Source organism: Cornus florida, unplaced genomic scaffold, assembly GCF_030987335.1.
Source record: "Cornus florida cultivar Cherokee Brave unplaced genomic scaffold, ASM3098733v1 CherokeeBrave_3.0.0_Hap2_Chr06, whole genome shotgun sequence".
NCBI lineage: Eukaryota > Viridiplantae > Streptophyta > Magnoliopsida > Cornales > Cornaceae > Cornus > Cornus florida.
In genome coordinates this window covers 81924224-81944988 of record NW_026775576.1, presented here as the reverse complement: position 1 = coordinate 81944988, position 20765 = coordinate 81924224, and the positions used below count along the sequence as shown (strand labels likewise).

Below are 20765 nucleotides of genomic sequence, written 5' to 3'. Positions count from 1 at the left end.
CGCAAATGTATACTATTACCATTTTTGTATCCAAGAGAGCAAACAAGAGTTATAGTTCAGGGAACTTTGAGCAATTAGCCTTGATTATTTTTAAGATGTACTCTTCTATTGCCCCCATATATTTATCAACTCAATATTTAATTTAATTTAATTTTTTTAAATCTTGACAAAAAACTCACACCCATTGTACACTCAATCTTCTACTAGGATACAGCCGGTTAGAAAATCCAAGTACAATTATATGGTTCAAAAAAATTACTGAGACTCGCCTCAATCTTATGTATGTAGTATATGATTTGTTTTAAATTGATAGTAAACAAGATCAAAACTCATTATATAGTAAACAAGATCACAAGAATATATAAGGGTATATTAAAAGACCAGTACATGGTTTTTACCAAATTGTTGATCCTTCAAACCCCCATTGAGTTGGAGAAACAAATTACCATTCAATAGAATGAAACCAAAATGCATTCAAACAGACTGAGAACACCTCTCAACTTTTGAGCCTGCAGTCACAGCCTGGCTAACATGACTATATATATATAAGAATAAGATGCTGGATCTCTTGGAGTTTTAGAACACATAGAGCTCAGCCAGTTCTTCCAAAGAATCTGCGGTGAGGTTCAGATCAGCGTTTTCGAGCATCCACAAGAGGTGGTCGAAGAGCACTACCTCACACTTGACAGAGATATCCTCCCCAAACTTCTGTTTCGATCTTTGGATGAGAGCATTAAGCAGAGGATGATTCAAGTACTTTGAACTGATCACGTATCGCTTTCTTGAGCTCCCGACGAATATCGTTTCACAATGTTCACCATCTTGCAGATCACCACCCCATATTTCCTCCCTAGTAGATTTGGACCTTAGACTACTATATGATGAAGACCTACCCAGTTGCCTTGACAAGGTCTTGCACTTCCTTAGCATCAAATTGATCTTCTTCATCTTCCAACGCACGCACACACACACTCGAGAGAGAGAGAGAGAGAGATACAAGGATTTCACAGAGGAGGGTGACATATATAGGTGACTTGATATATACTCTCACATGGATAGTGTAACTGAAGGGGAGAGGGTGAGGTGGGTACAGGGTCACTGTTTTCTGGTGCTTGGGGGTGCTTGGGACCTACTAGCAACCAAAAAGCAAATGACATAAAGCATATTATCTTCTTCTTTTCCAATTCATGGTGGGGGCTTTTACACAAACAACATAGTGGCGTACTCACATAGGTTCCATTCATGTTTCTGGAAATAATTCCATGAAATTCCGTGAGTAGAAATATGAATGTTATATTAGGAATAGTGTCGTCATTAAGATAACGGAAAAAAGAAAAATGATTTAGAGTTCAACAATCAAGACCTACACTTACATTAAATAATTAGAATACACTTACGTCAAACAATCAGAATTGTTCGATTGTCGAAAAAAAAAAATAATAAATAAATAATTTAGAGTCCGACAATTAGACCTCCACTCACGTCAAACAATCAGGATTGTTCGACTATGAAACTCGGTATCACGACTCCAGAATGCAGAGGGTCCATTCCTTAAATCCCATGGGCAATGTGTCCCACAGGAATGGAAGCTCGACTCACTGTTCTGCTTTTATTAGTAAGACGACAATCTTTTCACGTGCACATTTTGTCACAGAGTCTATAAATTAGTCTAACCACACAGCCACTTGCCTGCGTGCCCTCCGATTGCCCGCAAAATCTCTCTCTAGTAGTTGTGCGTGTGTGAGAAAGTGGAAATGGTACTAAATGTATGTCATTAATCTCCACCATATGTAATATGAAAACATCGAATTTATGTGAAATTCAATTGACTAAATTTTAACTCTCAAACGCACTGTGCATTTGAATTTATTCGAATAAATATTAAACCAAAATTAAGTGTGGTGATTAATTTAGGCAGAAGGCAGAAGGCATCGGCTACTTAGTTTGTTGCCAACCTAGTTTGTAAACACAATTCTTAAGATCAAACCATAAATGGCAAAAGGGATATCATAGACCTAAAGTAACAAATACACAATAGCAATCTGCCTCAAGATAGTGCGACTGGTGTCACCCATTTCACTTCAAAATCCAAAGGCATTTTCCTTTAATCTTCTTTTCAGCCAAACATCATTAGGAATTAATTTACATCACAATCACAGAAAAACTATTCTATGACCTTAACCTTTCTTGTTTTTTTTTTTTTTTCTTCTTAGTTAATACTCACACACACATGCCTCCACCGAGAATTGAACCTCTGACCTCCTTTTGAAAAGTAGGAGTCTTGTACCGCTACACCACGGGCTTGTTGATTACCTTTCTTATTTTTATCATCAAGTATAACAATACATGTTTATATTCATCAAGTATTGTTATATATAAAAACCATATCTACATTGGCATCCCGAAGGTCTGATGGTATACTCCTCCTCGATAAGAAACTTGAGAGTTCGAGTCTCACTAAGGACACATTGCCCTCCGTGAAAAGCTTGTCAAAGACAAGGGTAATCATTTTCTTAAATAAACTGGTAACCAAAAGTATCAATTACAAAACTAGCATTCATTGTCAAGTGGGTGGATTAGACTGAAGGTTGTTTGCAGCTTAGCTTGAAAGTGAGAGCAACCCATATTGTGTTTCCTTAGAAGCAAAAGCATCAGCCATCAAATCAATGAAAATTAATTTACGACAGAGCCAAGAGAGACCCCCTTTTAGGGCACAAAATGATTCTTTCACTTACAGACAGTGATATCTCATCTTCAGCCTCTCTTCTTCAACCTCTACTAATTTAGATAAGGCTTTTGAAATAATGAACTGTATGTATGTCATTGTATAACTGTATTATAAGCTAATTGCATTAATGCCTCAGTAAAAAAAATTCTTGATTCTGTTTTACTCTGTAGATTATTTCTTGCAAAAATCTGTTCCTGTTTCACATCTTTTTCTTGAAAAATAAAATTTAGTATATTTTGTAGCATTTCTTTTTCTTGAAAATAATTAGTTATATATGATATATCTGACAAGAAACAGGAAGAAGAACAAGTCTGTGTATGATTTCTTCTGTAAAACAGAACATTGTAGATTCCCCACCCAAGAACTAAACCGCATACACCTAAACAGCTCACATTGACCAGGCTATCTTAAATATCTAGGAACAAGCATGGAGAATAGTTGTAAAAAAAGTACACAGATTAACCAGGATTTACATTACATTATGACGGTTCCTAACTAGTTCGACAATAGATAATAGGGTTAGAAAAAAACTGAACCATCACCCTATGTGAAAAACTCCCCTGAACAAATAGACAACACCCTCAACCATCACCATGTTTGCAAATACTGTATGCCATCATTGTGATGTTGAGGATGTGAGTAAATTTACACAACCAAGTCAAAAATTCATAAATGCCAAAATGACTTAATGACATAAGGGGATTAAAACAAATCTATATTTAGTCATACCATGTAGCTACAACCTTAAATCCCAACTATCATTGTTTTTCACTTTGTTCCATCTCTTCAACCTTAAATCCCAACTTTCATTGCTTTTCACTTTGTTCTGTCTCTTGACAGATGATTATACAGATAATGCTGCTAATTTGATCTCGGATCCAAAACATACAGTTTATAAAAGATATTCAGGAAGAAGATATACCAGCAAGTATTGGCATTTCAATTGAGTTGAAATTTGAGTAAATTAAGGCCTGGATAATGGAATAGAGGGTTGCACTAAGCAGGCAAAGGATCAGCCAAAGGATGCTATGGATGAGTAGGATGATGCTGACAAGAAAGTGCGTATCCTCGTTGCTGGGGATAATATTTTAATTAATGAAACTAGTAACAGTCATAAATTAAAGATATGAACAGAAGGCTTTAGAATCCAAATTATTTAAGATGAAGACAAACAATTTATATGAAAAAGGCTTAAAAAGGCAAAAATCCTCCTTGAATTATTCTGCATTTACAACTAACTAACCCCCTGAACTTCAAAAATAAAACCCTAAACTATTAAAAATAATAATAATAAATAAAAATACAGTTCCTTTTCTCCATTGATGAAATTACATTGCTATTCTTAATAATTTGTGTATGAAAAAAATAGTTGAAAATTGATAATAAATTAAAGATGTATTCAACTTTGAGTTAAGACCCTAGGATCTAATTTGAAATAACCCAAATAATTTTCCTTTACGAGTAATTTGGTTTGAAATAAGGCATACTGGTCAAAATATAACCCATTTAAATAAGGCAGGAGGCAATTTGGAGTGTCTTACATAATGCAGTGTACTATTTGCCAATTGATAGTGCAGGGGCTCATTCACAAATGTGAAATAGTTGGAAGGGTTTTTTTGTTTACATTTTTGCCATATAAAAAATAGCTTTAGCTTTAGTGAAATCAAAGGATACCAAAAAAGCAAACATTTATGTTACACTATCTCGAGTATTAACAAAGAGCCAGAATGTTAATAGCAGAATTAAAACAAGATTAATTAATGGGAGTGCTAACATATTCTGTTTCGAACAGCTACTTTTAAATATTAAAAATAAATTATATAAGACAATCCACTAGACCAGCTATACTTTATGAGACACAATGTTCAATGTTTATGAACTACATATTCATAAACTGAGTGTCCCCAAATGCGAAATAGACGAGTGTCAAGGCACTCAAGTACGTAAAATAGTAATATATAAAATCAAAGCGAAATACCTATGTACGATGAACGCCATAATTGCAGCAATGTGAGATGAAAGAAAATGAATAAGGCAGAATAACAAATAACAACAAAAAATCAATTGGACAAGAGGTTTTTTTTTTTTTTGAGTGTTGTTTTGATGCTCCCTACAAAATCAAAAACTATGTCAGTACATTCAATTCTAATATTTTAAGCATATTTCTAAATCCATACTTGTTTTACCCTACTTCAAGTTCCAAATCTCATATCAAAAATAGGATTGTTGAAATATCCTTCAAATAAACATTTCCCTACACATAGAGGAGGGATTGATCAAGAGATAATCACCATCAAAAAGAATTCCCACAAACTTAATCCAACAATCAGCAAAAACTATCTCAGTACCTATATTTTATCCATAATTCCAAACTAGTCCATTGCACACTACATATCGTAGCGTTCATATACTTCTTCATAATGTTAAAAGGCAACTCAACTGCAAACCACAAACTAATTCTCCTCTACACCCCATATATATGCATATATCTATGTGTGTATTAGGTAGGTGTATACGTTCAGCATGTATCATATGTAGAATTTTTTTTTAATTTTTGAACTTCAACATCAAAAGAGATCATGAAATCCTTATCCCATAAATCAATAAGCTACATCAAACCATTTTCTATCATAATAAGTGATATCTCAAATTCATATTTCTAGAAATAGGAAAAATTCAAACGACATATTATAGTTCATCACCAAAAATAATCCAACAAAATCTCCAAATTCAAATTTAACTGAAATGTGCCATAACTACATACGATAAGAAACAGAACGCGGATAGAAACAAACCAACCCATAGCGCTCAAAATCGAAGCTTGGAAAAGAACCACCTGTTCTTGCCGGTCTTGAAGCGCTCCTCAAATCTGGACTTGATCTCCTTGGCGGCGGTGACCTTCTTGTCACGGGACTGGAGCGCATCAGCACTGACCACATCCTTGAGATCGACGTCGAGAGTGTAGCGAGTGGGCATGATGTGGTTGTAGTTCACGAGCTTGATGAATGCCTTCACGCGCGACTTCTTGGCGGTCTTCTTGGCCGAGTCCTTGCGAATCACCTTCTTCGGGTACTTGGCGATTCCGGCCACCAGGCAGTGCCCGTAGGGGCGATCGCGTGTGCCATCGTCAAAGGACCGAACAATCACTGCCTTCCGGCCGGCGAATCGGCCTTGGAGGACAATCACAGCTTTGTTGGGCTTGAGAAACTTCACCATGGTGCTCTGCTTTCTCTCTCTCCCGTCTCTCGGCGGCCGAACTAAAACCCTAGACTCTAGGGAAGAATGAGATTTGATATATATATATATATATAGATAGAGCGTATGGAGCCAAACCCTAATGCTTGCATATATAGTCCAACACTTTTGGGCTTCAAAAAGCAATTTTCTTAAGTGAAGCCCACGAGAGAGAGACCCATTCATATATATTTTTATATATAGTACAACAATTCTCTCCGTGTCAAACAATTTTTAAAACAATTCTCTATTATTTTAGTTGTCAAGGGGAGTTAAATTGAAAAGAGAAGAACATAGTATTTTTTTCTTTATCTTTAAAAATAAAAAATAAAAATTGGGTCTCCTAAGCGAGAGGATAGCAAGTTACAAAATTTTTCTTTTTAAAGGTTGAATTTTATTTTCATCCGGATCAACCTCCATATTTTAATAATAATATAAGATATTGAATGGACGTTGATATACCTATCCAATAAACATTCATCATTCTCCTAATTGTGTGAATTTACCAATTTTTGAAAGGTGCATGAATCGTAACCCTTTCAAATGACATTGATAGGGAAAATAAAAGTAAGTGCATCGAGTCGGGTAGAACCCGGAGGCAAACCCATTTTACCGGGGCGAACTGAAAATCAAATCAGATTCATACCCGCACCACTCCAAGTACCAGTGGATAACACATCCATCCTCTCTCTGTACTGCATAAAAAAAAAAATCTCAAAGGGTATTGTTCTAACAAAGCAATGGAAGTGTACTCTACCGTCTCTATCATCGTTTCCGGCTCTCTTCCTCATGTTTCCTTCGCCGGGATTCATGCTGGAAATCGAATTTCCGGCGAACTCCGGCATCTGGGTCGTGGAGTATTCAATGTTTCTCTGAGAACCAGAAATGTTTCGCGGTCTTTGAGGGACTCTTCGATGTCTTCTCGGATGGCTCTTGGCTCGGTATCAACTTGCACTTCTTCATATATATATATTTATATGCGTATGTAGCTGTTGTTATTGATTTTGTGTTATTCTAGCTGACTTAGTCCCAATACTTTTGAATCATTTAGATTAACTTTTTTTTTTTTTTTTTTTTTTTAATAAGTAAATCATTTAGATTAACTTTTTGTAGTTACTGAACATGTAATGTTGAAATTGGCATTGTGTAAAGCACTCATTAGTTTTTCTTTTTTCCATTGTTGTTGCATAATTTCTCAGTTAGGATTTGGGGTTAAGTTTAGACTTTGTGGTTTTCTGTAGTGTGTAGAAATTTTAATTTTGGATTCATGACTTTAGGGTTTAGAGCTTTTGATTTGAAATTCCTTTCCTTGCATTTGTGGGAAAAAAACGTGGGCAGTAAAACTGAAATTTGGGATTTCATAATTGTATAAGGATCCAATTTTTTTACGCTGTGTCGTCCTCGTGACTACAAGTGAGCAGTGAGATCTCCTGGTTCTCAATTGTTGTTGTTGATGTTGTTGTTGTTGTCAGTTATTTGATAAGTGAGATAGCAATTTATATTTGTGTGTATAACTGTGCCAGAGTTTGTCATTTTCGAATTTTTCAAAATTTTAGCTCACTTTTGAACATTCAGTATGATTTAATAATTTGGCCAAAGTTCAGCAAATGTCAGTAGAATTGCTGCACTGTATTTTTTTCTCTTCATATTAATTCTGTCAATTTCTTTCCCGTTTTATCAAATTGATACAGGATGCAAACCCAGATTCTTCATTTAATAAAATGTATGAGACGTTTATAATGCTCTTCTTGAATCCTTCACATTAACACTGGAAACTAGACCGCTTAAGTTATCATTGAATCCTGAGGGAATTGATCTTTTGGTTAGACTGGTAGGACACTTGGTCATTCTATAGAAAATGATTCTTTCCAGTTATTTTCGTATAGATTGAATTTGCATTTCATAGGACTCTAATTATGTTTGGTATGGATAGTTTCATTCCAATGGAATGACCATTCCCACTTTAAATTGCATATCAAACAAAGGAATGGTTGGAATGTGCATTCCATTCCATTCCATTCCTGCACATCAAACGCAGCATAAATGAATCATTTAATTTATGTTTGGTATGGATAGTAAATATTTCCATTCCATTTCCCTTTTTTAGAAATTTGACATGAAATTCCCTTTTTTACAAGTTCTTCCTACCACGTGCCTTCGCATGCACGGGGTGAGGTTCTGCAGTTCCAGTACTTATTTTATGTGTAACAGAAATGGATGAGAAGTACGCTAACTCTAAAACAATCATCCTTATTGAAATCTCCATGTTTAGGCAATCTATATGTTGCCCTGATGTGCATTTTTTGCAGGCAATAGTGCTTTTTCATTAATTATGTTTAATAAACTGTATTATTGCATCGGTTTATGTATACTAAGGGGATCTGCATCTTTCATACGTACACATTCTTTTTTTGGTTTGAAGGTGCTGAAGAAATAACATAAATATTTAACTTCCAAAAGAAAAAATAATAGTAATAACATAAATATAAGTATAGAAATAATAATAAGAACATAAATATAAGAATAGATATTTTCAAATTAATTTTGAAACTGATAATTTTTTTGGAAAAGATGTACATATGGGGTCCGAGATGACAATTTGAATCTAATATAGACACAACCCTTCCCAGTTGGTATTTGAAATAGACACAAGAAAATTTTTTATTCGGGGGATAAATCCAACTGATTTCTCTATCCAAATGTTCTTTAACTACAAGTATGGGCATTCAGAATCTCTCTCATTCTCTCTACAAGTATACTACATATAGTGAATCTCTCTTTTCTTTCACAAGAACTCAATTCCTAATCTAAGAACTCTTTTAATGGTCTAGCCCAGTGCACAAGGCTCCAGCCATTACGGGGTCTAAGGAAGGTCAAATGTACGCAGCCTTACCCCAACATGTGGTTTTGGGTATTATCTTTTACTGAATATAAATGATTTGGTTTATAGAGAATTTTGCAATTCAGTTACAACAACAAAGCAATTGGGGACTCTCTGACCCTGACAAAAACCCTCGTTTCGCCCGCTAACTTTGGATAATGAGGAGAGGAATTTCACTTAAAAGAAAGGCGTTTTTATATTGCGTACAGCCTTTTCAGGGAGGGGGCATGCAGCGATCTTCTAAGGGTCTGATTAACTTGTGGAGGGGATGTCGCGTGAGAAGTAGCGTACGTGACTATTGGAGGACAATTTCACATTGCGTTTGGTGGTGCATTTGGAAGGAGAGGAACATCAAAATGTTCGAAGGGAAGGAGTCGTCATGGCAACGCTGAAACTTCATATTATTCGCTCTATCTTTAGTTACGTGAAGAGAAGTTCTTGCTCCTCTCCCGATGACTTAGTTAATCGTTGGATTCTCTGGGTCCTTAGATCCCGGTTCCGCTTTTGTATAAGGGACGCGTTCCCCTTTTGAACGCTTTTTAATCAATTATTATTTATCAAAAAAAAATATTGCGTATAGCCTTTTGCTGTCCATAAATTGTTTTTAAAGCATTCGTGGTGTCCATAATCATTTTCATGTTATTTGGTTTTTTTCTTTTTCCAACGGAGTGTTGTCTAAGTTGTTAACGTGAGTGGTATAATTTGCAGAATTTAAGTGAAGATACTGATGATATGTTCGATAACTTATTTGAAAGATATGGAAAAGTGATCTTTACCAGAAATGACCAAAAGCCTTCAAGTGCAGAGGTTGCTGATGATGCTGAAAGCTTGTCCTGTAAGTTTGTCTCATAGTTATTAAGAGGATTATATACTATCTAGTGTTGTTGAAATGCACAATGTTTATCTTCCTCCTCTCATTATATTTGGATTCTGTCTTGTTTTGGATGATATCTGTTATCTATGTTTTCATTTTTCTCTTTTGCCTTCCAAGATGATAGTGCTATGCACATCTTACTGTTATGAATCTACTTTTCTGTTATTATTGTTGTTAATATTATTAATAAATTATTATTATACTGCTCCTACACGTACTCTTGGTAATGGCCTTGAATTATTGTTGTTGTTGCTGATGACATGCTTCTTTCTATTATTAATAATGCAACTCTGCAAATATCATGCTTACTATTATATGATGTTTGTTATCTTCTGTTGGACCATTTTTATATCCTTATGCTGATGTTTCTATTCCCTCTACAAAAGAGGGAGGGTTATGCTGGGTTGACAACCTGCATGGAACCTCATTTGATCAGATGTCTCAAAACCTTTGGAACACGAATCTTTCCAGTGGCTAAAGGAATTCTCCCTGATACAAAAATGGTTAGGTTTTTCCTTTACAGCTTGAGTTTGATGGCCAACTGTCCAACTGAAAACCTTACAGAAAATCATGCTAGTCAACCTTTTTTCCTATATCATTTGACGACAAAGTTATTATGTGGAATGCATTGGTAAGAAAGTTCAAATAATTTCTGGAGATCTTGAAATACTCTCTCAATCTCCAATTGATATCTATTTTTAAATGGTATGAGGGAAAAGTCATGCAAGATATCTTTTCTTTTCTTTTTTCTATAGCATTTTAGGGCCAAGTTATTATGTGGAATGCATTGATGAGAAAGTTCAAATTCTTGAGATCTTTAAATACTCCCCATATCCAATTGTTATATGAATAATATGCACTACTTTTAAATGCTATGGGGGAAAATAAGGTGAAACAAGGGAATTTTAATTTCTCATGACATGCGAACAAAATGTGTGAATTACTATGCTTACTATGCTATCTTTCAGTGTTAAGAAGAAATAAAATTGAAGAAAGAAATTGAAAATGAACAACATAGGAATATAACGTGGTTCGGCTCCGACAGCCTATATCCACGGTACACAATACCCAAAGTGCTACTTCTCTTTCATTATATTCTCTTTTAATTTTGTTTACAATGATCATCTCTATTTGTAGGTGAAAGAATACAAATATGTGATAAATATGAAAAATATATTGATGGTGGATCCCTAAAATAAATCCCATGAATAACTCCAATCAATATTCTATCAAAGGCTTAATTTACTCTTTAAGTGATAGTCTTTAACACTCCCCCTCAAGTTTGTACACAAAGATTTTAACTCAAGTGTACCAACTTGAAAATAAATATGAAGTTGTCGAGACAAATTGTTGTTGAATGAACTATACTTGAGTCTGCAAGAGTGAAGCACGACCCCAAACACTTGATCAGACTGTGGCAAATAACCAACAATATTGATATCCGAGACGAGTAGATCTGTCCACATAATTGGAGCGAGACAAGGAGACCCGAACGTGTTTAGTGTAGGGTATAACGTTATTCTGCCACTACGACCTACATCCATGGCTCACAAAGCCCAAGGGCTACTTCTCTTTCATTATATTCAACATTGAGATAAGATTATGGTACTCCACATTACTCTACTTTTACAATTTTATGCTCGATGCTGAAAGATAAAAAAATGGATGAGTCTACCACCAGGCCATTGGCCAGGTGGTATAAGCTCTCCTCCCCAAAGGGGAGGTGAGTAGGGCTGCAAATGAGCCGAGTTGAGCTGAGCTGAGCCAAGTAATGGTGTGCTCGAGCTCGGCTCGATCAGGTGATAGAATGTTCAAGCTCGGCTTGAGCTCGAGCCGAGCCAAGCCGAGAAAATTTGGTTCAAGCTCGGCTCGGCTATGTTCGACGAGCCTCAAGCCTAGCTCAATAGCTCTCTTTTTTTTTTTTGGTGGTACTTCGCATCAAACAGATTTGGAAAAATAAAAAATAAAAAATAAATAAAAAAAAAAAAGTAAATTGAGAGAGAAATAGATTTGCAGCAATAAAAAGAGAGAAGTTTAAAAGAAAAAGAGAGAAGTTTGAGAGAAAAAGAGAAAGGAAGTGATAAATTTGATCGAAAATTAAACTTACCAGAGTTGATTTTGATGGAAGAAGTTGAGAGATGCACAGATTAAATAGTAAACCCCAAAATCTATACTAAAAATCAGTTTGGATGAAAGACGATTAATACATAAGTGTGTTGTCGCTGCTGCTTGATGAGATGATAAAATATAAGAAGAGAAAGGGAGAGAAGTAAGATTCCATAACATAATAAAGTAGATTGATGAGTGTGTTGCCGCTGCTGCTTGGGCTGCTGATAATTTTAGAAAAAAGGGAGATGATTAGGATTAGACATAAGACATGGGCTTGGGTTTGATTGTACATATAGACTTGGTTTTTGTTTTAAAATGAATAAATGATAAAATTGGGTCTAAAACAAAAAGGACTAAAAAATTTAATGGCCCATGGACTAAGCCTTCATAACATAAAATTACATATTATAATTGGATATGTGTGTGTGTGTGTGTGTATATATATTATAATCGAGTATGTTCGCAAATGCTTTATCAAGCTCAGTTCGTGAACGGTTCATGAACAAACGAATCGAGCCTACTGATGGTCAGACTCGGTTCGTTTATGAATCGAGCCGAGTAATTCACGAGCCAAGCCCGAGCCGTTCGCGTTTGCAGCCCTAGAGGTGAGTGGTTCGAGCCCCACAAGGGGCAGCATGATGTGTGCACGTGTGGCATGTAATGTATACCTATAAAAATATATATATAAAATAATGAGTCTAACATGACATTTAGTGTCAAATTCCTCTATTTAAAATTTATGGTTTTTCATGGTTTCTGAAATCTCTGCTTTCTTTTGTAGGAAACCCATGATGTGTTTTTAGTATTCTTTATAAACTTATTGTGTCTTGTACATGTTATTTCCTATTTATTTCTCTTTTACTTCCTAAACAAGTACTGTACTTGTAAAATTTGACGCCTACTAGAAAAAGTTAAGCTTAATAGGGAGCTCAAGAGACCTTTATAAAAGTTAAGCTTATTGTGTCGATGTTTTTGTGCAACTTGCGTAGTTGCTGTGGCAGCGGCTAAGGTTGCAAGTGATGTGAAGGCTGCAGACATTAAGGTCCTCTTTGTGAAGCCTTTAGTATATTGGACTCGGTTTTTTATCATTGCCACTGCATTTTCACGCCCTCAGATTGATGCTATTGGGTACGGATTACTATTCTAACTTCATGATCTTTGTTAAATTGGATGGGTGCATTTGCTATACGTTAGCGCTTTCAACAATGCTGAATCTATTTCTGATATAGGTCCAAAATAAGAGATCTAGCTGAGGAAAAATATGGAAAAGTTGCATCTGGGGACTCAAAACCCAACTCCTGGACCTTATTGGACTTTGGTAAGTGTTGTTATTTGATAATATGCTCACACACTCAATTATAGATTTATTTTGGGAAGAAAAAAAAGGGAAAATGAAGTGCTGACTTCTGCTGTGATCGTCAGTTGTATCCTTGTTTGAATGAAACCACTTGAAGTGGCCTTAACGTATGTGACAGCCATCTGTGATGCTTGAGTGGCTCAAATTTGAAACTGTGCCATATACTATTATCGAATCCAGTACCAATGGTGTTCCCGGGAAGGACACTCGGTAGTTCTATGTATGTTTTAATATAAGAACTGTTTATTTTTCAATCTGATTTCAGGTGATGTAGTGGTCCACATATTTCTCCCTCCACAGCGAGCTTTCTACAACTTGGAAGAGTTTTATGGCAATGCAACACTCATTGAACTGCCTTTCGAAAACCAACAACCATTTCGCAGTTGAAATCAGTTTCCAAAGTCCCCGAGAGATATTAAAGGCTAATGGCAATGGGATCTTGATGAATCAACATGGAAGAGGAGGCAAATCCATCTCTGCTTCTTTTGGTTTGTCTACTATCAATATCATCATGATGATTAGGGAGCTGAAGATTAGATAGGTTGAAATTTCCATGCCCAGCCTGCTTGCGCAAAGTGAAGCATTGTTAATCAGATGAAGCAGTAGTTGCATAAGCATTGAGGTTGTGTTATTCTTTGCAGTGAAGAACCCTACTTATTTCTTTGCTTGTATATGCAAAAATCGTCACCACTTCAAAAGAAAGAAGCTTGAGATGTTCCCTTTTGTTTCTCTGTTTCTTCTCCTGGATGCGTGACAACTTAAAGGTTCACTTTTACAGGAACCACCCGCGACAATATTGCATGCCTCCTATCTACCCCTTTTGTTATTCCAAATAAGGGCTTGCAGTTTTGAAATTAAAAAAAGAGACCTTAAAACAACTCTTTTATGGAATCAGTACGGTAATGCAACAACGGATCAATAGCTTGTTTTTTAAAGAATCATTAGAAGAGGTAGGAAGTTGCATCGAACTGATGTTATTCTTATCCTATCTACCCTTTTTGTTATTCCAAATAAGGGCACAAAAATCTTTAATTTTGTCTTTATTCTTCTTCTTACTCATCTTTTTTTCTTTTTCCAAAAAATATTGTAGTCCCTTTCATCAATCAAATCCTAAGTTTTCCCCTTCAAAGTTCTCTCATATATATATATTTTTTCTTTCTATTTCCTTCTTCTTTGTTTTTCATTTTTTAAATTTTCTTTTTGTTGCACCATGTGTATGGTGTATGTGCAATAACCTTATTTTCTCTCTTTTTATTTTTTTTCATTATTCTTTTAATTTATTACCCTAATTTTATACCATTAGGGCTTGTCTGGAACTCGTTTTTTGTTTTGTGTTTTTGTTGGAAAATTGGTGAAAATAATAAATAAGTCATGAAAAACACATTTAATAACATTTTGTAACGATTTGCATAATGTTGCATTTGAACGACTGTAATGAGATTTTTTTTTAAATATATAAACTATAAATACCATTTAAAAAAAATAATTCAAACATTTTTTTTAAATAAAACATTGTGCAACAAATTAGTTACCAATATGTTTTTGTTTCAAAATAATTCACACGACAATAATAATAATAATAATAATAATAATAAACATTACTCTTTCCTTTTCATAAAAATTAAAAATGCAAAAATAGAAAATGTTGTCAAAAAGATTCTTAATGTCTGTATTTTTTATATTTGAATTTTTTTAGAGTAATTTTTTCCTTCAGATATCACAAACTAGATGAATTTTGATTACTCCCCCATTACTAAACTTTTATTTTTCGTTTTGTTGGCTTGCTGCATTATTAATTGGAAATATATATATATATATATATATATATATATATATATATATATATAATGTTTTATTGCCCCTTGAAACAAAATCGTGGCTTCGTCGTTGGCTAGGCGACTCAGAATGAGTTGGTAGATTGAAGAAGAATTTAGAAGAGAGGAGAGTTTTATAAAAAAAAATTAAATAGGTTGATATTTAGGTGAAAAAATATAAAGACCATCTTATCTTTGGGTTACGTGCATTAGAGAGGATGGCGAGGAGTCACATTCTTTGGAACGTATTATAAGTATTAACAGCTAATGAATATTTTTTCCCATGCCGCGAGGGTATAATGTATGTGCTGTCATGTTAATTGTATGAGAGCATATGGTATTATACATCCATGCTTGTAATACACATATGTTAATGAACGATTAAATGTGCTCGTTGTATAAGTGCAACAATAGCCATGAAGAATTTTTTAGCAAAAGGGCATTGAAATTTTTTCCCCATATTGCAAGGGTAAAATGTCTGTGTAACTGTGTTGTCATGCCATGTTGAAATTTTTTTCCTATGAGTATAACTGCTGTTTTTCTTTTTTAAAAAAATTAAGGCATGTTTTTGTCACCTTAATTGCGAGCAGGCTACTTATGAGAATTCAAAAATTTTGAGAGTCTCTAGACGAATTTTCAAATGCGAGACCTTTATACATAAGGTTTCATTAAAATCACACGATAAGCACATAAAATATATAAAAGTTGAAAACACACGAATCAAAAATTGATCTTTGTGCTTTATAAAGAGCACAATCCAATTTAGATTAAAAAATTTAAAAATATTCAACAGAACTTAGTAACAAAAATCAAAATTCAACTTCGTCTTATATTTTGAGATGCAAATTTATAAATTAGAGTACTCCAATCACGATCATAATTTTGTTGTTTGAACTAGGCTAACTTAAAATTTTGACGGTTGTTGGAACTGGATTTAACTATCATGCATGCACATGAGCCCAGAACTAATATAATAATAAAATAAATCAGTTTCTTGTTTAAATATAAAAAATCCTTTCTTTTGAAGGAAAGGGATAGAAACAAATTATTTTACCATATAAATTATTGAATTACATATATAAATTGATATTATAATTGAGTACCTTTTTATTGTCATAATTTTTTTTTTAAAGTTATTTATTGTCATAAATTTACATGATATATGATTGTGTATTGTCTTTTAATTATGCAAATTATGGCCTAAAATGGATGCCTTTTAATGGATTAAAAGGCTAATTACGTTCAATTATGAAAAATAATAATATTTCATACATATACTACTATATTACATTATGGTAGTATTAAATTTGAGACCTTTCCAAATTGGAGACCCTAGACGACCGCCTTGGTCGCCTTGCCCAGGACCGGCCTGATCGCAAGGGATTGTAACGTTACTCCCATGCCACCATTTTGATTCGAAAATACACGTCTTTATTATATATATATATATATATATATATATATATATATAACGTGTTTTGTGAACTTAATTGCGAGGGGTTGTCACGTTACTCGCATGCCAGCGTTACGATGTTACTTGACACAATCTGATTTTGTCACCTTAATCGCGAGGGGTTGTCATGTTTATAACGTTACTTGGCATAAGATTACCTGCAAGATGATTTGACAATCCACAAGTACATTTACATACACACAAATACAACACAGCATGAAGAAAAAAAGAGAGTGAGTAAAAAAAAATTTGCAAATGGAGAAGAAGCGTGGAAGAGTAGAACAGAAAACTATCAGAAGAAAATGAAAGTTTGAGCAGCTTAGTCAAAAAGATAAGATTGACGACTTTGAATTGATTCATTTCAGCACTATCAATATACCTCCATTCGAAACACACAACATCTCTACCCACATGTTTATACAGCTCACTGGAAATATGCAACATTTACCACATGTTTTATACACCCCACTCAAAACACGTACATTTACCCATATGTTTTATACATAAGCCCTCCCACCCTTTTTCTCATGAAGAAACTCTAAACTTGTTGATTGTGATAAATTGCAGCAACCCGTGGCTCACCCCAAATAAGAGACACCACTGCTCCCACCGCCAGCAGCCGCGGTAATACAGAGGATGCAAGCGTTATCCGGAATGATTGGGCGTAAAGCGTCTGTAGGTGGCTTTTTAAGTCCGTTAGGGTGTTTCTCAAGTTCATCATAGTGTTTTATTTTAGGTGGAGATATCTTCAGTTAAGGTGAAGCTATAAAAAGATCATTTGTTCGAGGTGGAGCAATGGAGGAGCACATGAAGACATGGTCTGATCACGTGGAATATCTGGTAGGGTCAAATTTGTAAATTTTGGTGTCTTGATTTTGGCTACTCCCAAAGTTGAACTTGTTCAATTGGGGCTGAACCAGTTCAAGTGTGGCATTAACTTTTGGCTACTGCCAAAGTTGAATCGGTTCAGATGGGGCTGAATCGGTTCATCTTGGATAGTGAGTTAATAGAAGTTGCAAGAAATAGTTTCCTAATCAGTTTTGGAAGCCAGAAGACTTGGAAAGAAAGCTAAAAATTTGGGAAAAAGGTTGTACATGCTATTTTAGAGTTAAAGACGGATATGATAACTTCTTGTAGGCAAGTTAGGAAATACTTGTCCAATAAGAAATTGGGTTTTGAAGACTTTATAAATTGAGATGGATATGAGAGGTTTAGAGAGAAAAGATGTAAGTAGTTTAAAGGTGATCAGTGTTGTAGGAGATGTGAAAGTATATGAAATTCTCGAGTGTATACATGTAGCCTCAAAATAAATGATGAGTGAGTGAGTGTGGTTTTGACATGTGGTTGTATATTCTTTTCCTTGATACATAATAGTGAAATCTCTCTCTCCTATGGACGTATCCCTAGAGTTGGGTGAACCATGTAAAATATTGTGTTATGCATAGATGTGTTTGATTGTTATCTCCATACATGCTTGTGTTGATGTGATGTGATGATGCTTCCACTATGTGTGATGAAGGAGGAATTTAACTCTCAACAATAGCCGACCGTTGAGTGGGTTGGAGGAAGTTAATTTATCCTCAACACTTAATGCATTCATGCATAGTGCTAGCCATTACATCTAGGAACATACCGAGAAAATTATATGAGGGGGCAATAGTGAATTTTTTTTAATAATTTCAAAGGGAGCAATAGTGGAATTTTATAAGTGTATATATCAAAATGAAGAAATTAGTAGAGTATAATACTAAAAATAAATAAAAAATAGTGGGGACAATTGCCCCCACTAACTTATCACTAGTTCATGGCTAGTTGCATGGTTGCAGTCGTATCTTTTGTGTTTTTGATGGAAGAAAAAATAAAGATGGGTATATTATGGAATGGATGATATTATCTTTCATTATTTTTTGTAGAATTATATTAATGAACTTATAGTTATATATATATATATATATATATATATATAAGAAAGAGGGTTATGTTGGGTTGACAACCTACATGGAACCTCCTTTAATCAGATGTCTCAAAACCGTTGGACCATGAAGGAATTCTACCTGATACAAAAAAGGTTACGTTTTTCCTTTATAGTTTGAGTTTGATGACCAACTGAAAACCTTAGAGAAAATCATACGAGTCAACTTTTTTGTTTCCATATCATTTTACAACAAAGTTGCAATGTGGAATGCATTGTTGAGAAAGTTCAAATAATTTCTTGAAATCTTGAAATACTCTCTCAATCTTCAATTGATGTCTATTTTTAAATGGTATGGTTAAAGTCATGCCATCTTTTCCTTTTTTTCTATAACATTTTAGGACCATATTATTACGTGGAATGCATTGATGAGAAAGTTTAAATTTCTTGAGATCTACAAATACTCTCCATATCCAATTGTTATAAATAACCATGGCATGCAAACAAAATGTGTGAATTTCTATGCTTACTATGCTATCTTTTAGTGTTAAGAAAAAATAAAATTAAAGAAAGAAATAGAACATGAATAAGTACCTAAGTCACATAATTTGTTCACACCATTGTCGCTTTATCGCTCCGCACGCAAATTGGCGTTTTGAGAATAAATTCGCCAAAAATTCACGCTCTTATGTTTTTGAATTCGCGAATTCATAATTTTGAATTCGTGAATTCAATTTAAGAATTCGCCAGTTTTTAAAGTTCAATTCGACGAATTGTGTAAGGTAAAATCGCGTATTTTATTCAAGAATTCGACGAATTTTGACAATAAATTCACAAATTTAGTGTGAATCTTGAGAAATTTAAATTTTACCCCAACTTAAATAGACCAAATAAGGTTAATTGTGTCAAAAAGTAATCAATTTAAACTTTGTCCTTTATAAATAAAAATCAAATAATATAACAATATACTTAATATTTAATAATACTTAGGGTTAAATGCAAAAAAAAAACCCTGAACTATTAGCATATCAACAACTAACCCCCCTGAATTACAAAAATTGCAACTAACCCCCTAAAGTATTCAATTTTGTTACAGATGACTCCATCGGGCTAGAACCTGGCAGGTTTTGATGGCATGTGCCATCACGTGATACAGATGTTTATAGTAAAGGACCAAAATGCCCTTATTCACATAAAAGGACAAAAATACCCTTGTTACCGTTATAACCAAACAGTCCTATTTGAGCCTGTAAATAGGTTATAAATGGGATAGCCAAACACACCCTTCGTCTCCATCAAACCCGTCCCCGGGTCGCTGTATGTATATAATAATATAAAGAAAGGGGTAGAGACTCTCGAGAGAGAAAGGAGTAAGACGACGAACAAAGTGTTCGGCTGCCGGACCGGAACTCACTATTGGGTAAGACCAAGTTCACCGGAAGAAGATGAACAGAGCTCGTCTTTTGTTCACCAAAGTCGCACGCATGTCTTGGAGCTCGCTGGATGGTCACCGGGACTGGGTCTCAGCCTCGTTGTTCTAGGTTTCGCTGAAATTGCACTATTGCCAAATTGTTTCTCTACTATAGCTCTGTCACCGGAACCTCTGTTCATCTTAACTAAGACATGTCGGGGTTGTTCGGTCTTGATTGCAGGCTCGCCGGCGACGGCGTAGCAAACTCCGATGAGCTGAACTCTTCAACTTTCAGCCAATAACAAATAGCAATGAAGTTTCAACTCTGCGACTTCCGACGAACAAAACCATACCAAACCAAACCCACAAGCTGTTCCACCGGCGACGTAGCAAACTACGATGAACTGAATCGCCAAGTGAAATCAGAGTTTCCAAACTTCGATGAACAAAGTTTCCAAGTCTTCATTCCGATCCCTCGATTCGTACCCCAAATCCCTGTTTACCCATAAATCGACCCGCAAAAAAGGAAAATATATCCAATTTTTTCTCGAGAAAATCCCAACTTTCTCTATCCAGATTTCGCAATTTGACCCTCTCCGCCGACCGTGCCTGCCACAGCTTCACTGCCGTCCTTTCCCCACCGCCGTCCTTCCGCTTCAATTATCTGCTCAGTCGCCCGAGCCCTCACCGGCCGACCTCTTCACAGCCGACCCCTCAATCGCGGCTGAGTCCTCGACATCATCCAAAGCCGAAACCGCCGAGCCCGTATTCATCCTTGCCGGCCGTTCCTCTCACCCCCGAGCCCTCCATCGTTGCGCCAGAGATCCATATCAGTTCACCCATAGCCGAGCTCACCGCTGTCCGTGCTTTATCCGCCTCTCTTGCTCGATTTTGGATCCATATTTATTTTTTTTATTTTTTATCAATTTTTGGATCTGTATATTTTGTTTGGGCTTTACAATATATACAACAGATACATACATATATATTTG

At 35.1% G+C, this 20765-nt stretch overlaps 3 protein-coding genes across 3 annotated transcripts; 1 reads left to right on the top strand and 2 right to left on the bottom strand.

The window, feature by feature from the left end:
• Positions 1–243: 243 nt before the first annotated feature.
• Positions 244–1059, bottom strand: LOC132314969 (auxin-responsive protein SAUR78). The gene has a single exon (XM_059813732.1). The coding sequence runs from the start codon at positions 1021–1023 to the stop codon at positions 577–579; it is 447 nt and encodes a 148-aa protein (XP_059669715.1). The 5' UTR covers positions 1024–1059; the 3' UTR covers positions 244–576.
• Positions 1060–5394: 4335 nt separating this feature from the next.
• On the bottom strand, positions 5395–6029 carry LOC132312338 (large ribosomal subunit protein eL27x-like). The gene has a single exon (XM_059810677.1). It carries the CDS (start codon positions 5942–5944, stop codon positions 5537–5539), a length of 408 nt encoding a protein of 135 aa, XP_059666660.1. The 5' UTR covers positions 5945–6029; the 3' UTR covers positions 5395–5536.
• A 622-nt stretch (positions 6030–6651) lies between these two features.
• LOC132312337 (protein Iojap, chloroplastic) lies at positions 6652–13914 on the top strand. The gene is made up of 5 exons (XM_059810676.1): positions 6652–6903; positions 9552–9678; positions 12816–12954; positions 13056–13144; positions 13449–13914. Exons 1-5 carry the CDS (start codon positions 6703–6705, stop codon positions 13568–13570), a joined length of 678 nt encoding a protein of 225 aa, XP_059666659.1. The 5' UTR covers positions 6652–6702; the 3' UTR covers positions 13571–13914.
• Positions 13915–20765: the final 6851 nt, after the last annotated feature.

Excerpts from the sequence above, each read along its gene's own strand:
- LOC132314969 (XM_059813732.1), bottom strand. The coding sequence starts at position 1,023 with ATGTCACCCTCCTCTGTGAAATCCTTGTATCTCTCTCTCTCTCTCTCT.
- LOC132312338 (XM_059810677.1), bottom strand. The coding sequence starts at position 5,944 with ATGGTGAAGTTTCTCAAGCCCAACAAAGCTGTGATTGTCCTCCAAGGC.
- LOC132312337 (XM_059810676.1), top strand. The coding sequence starts at position 6,703 with ATGGAAGTGTACTCTACCGTCTCTATCATCGTTTCCGGCTCTCTTCCT. Across the intron at positions 9,679-12,815 it reads TGATGCTGAAAGCTTGTCCT|TTGCTGTGGCAGCGGCTAAG; the intron begins GTAAGTTTGTCT and ends CAACTTGCGTAG. Across the intron at positions 13,145-13,448 it reads CTGGACCTTATTGGACTTTG|GTGATGTAGTGGTCCACATA; the intron begins GTAAGTGTTGTT and ends ATCTGATTTCAG.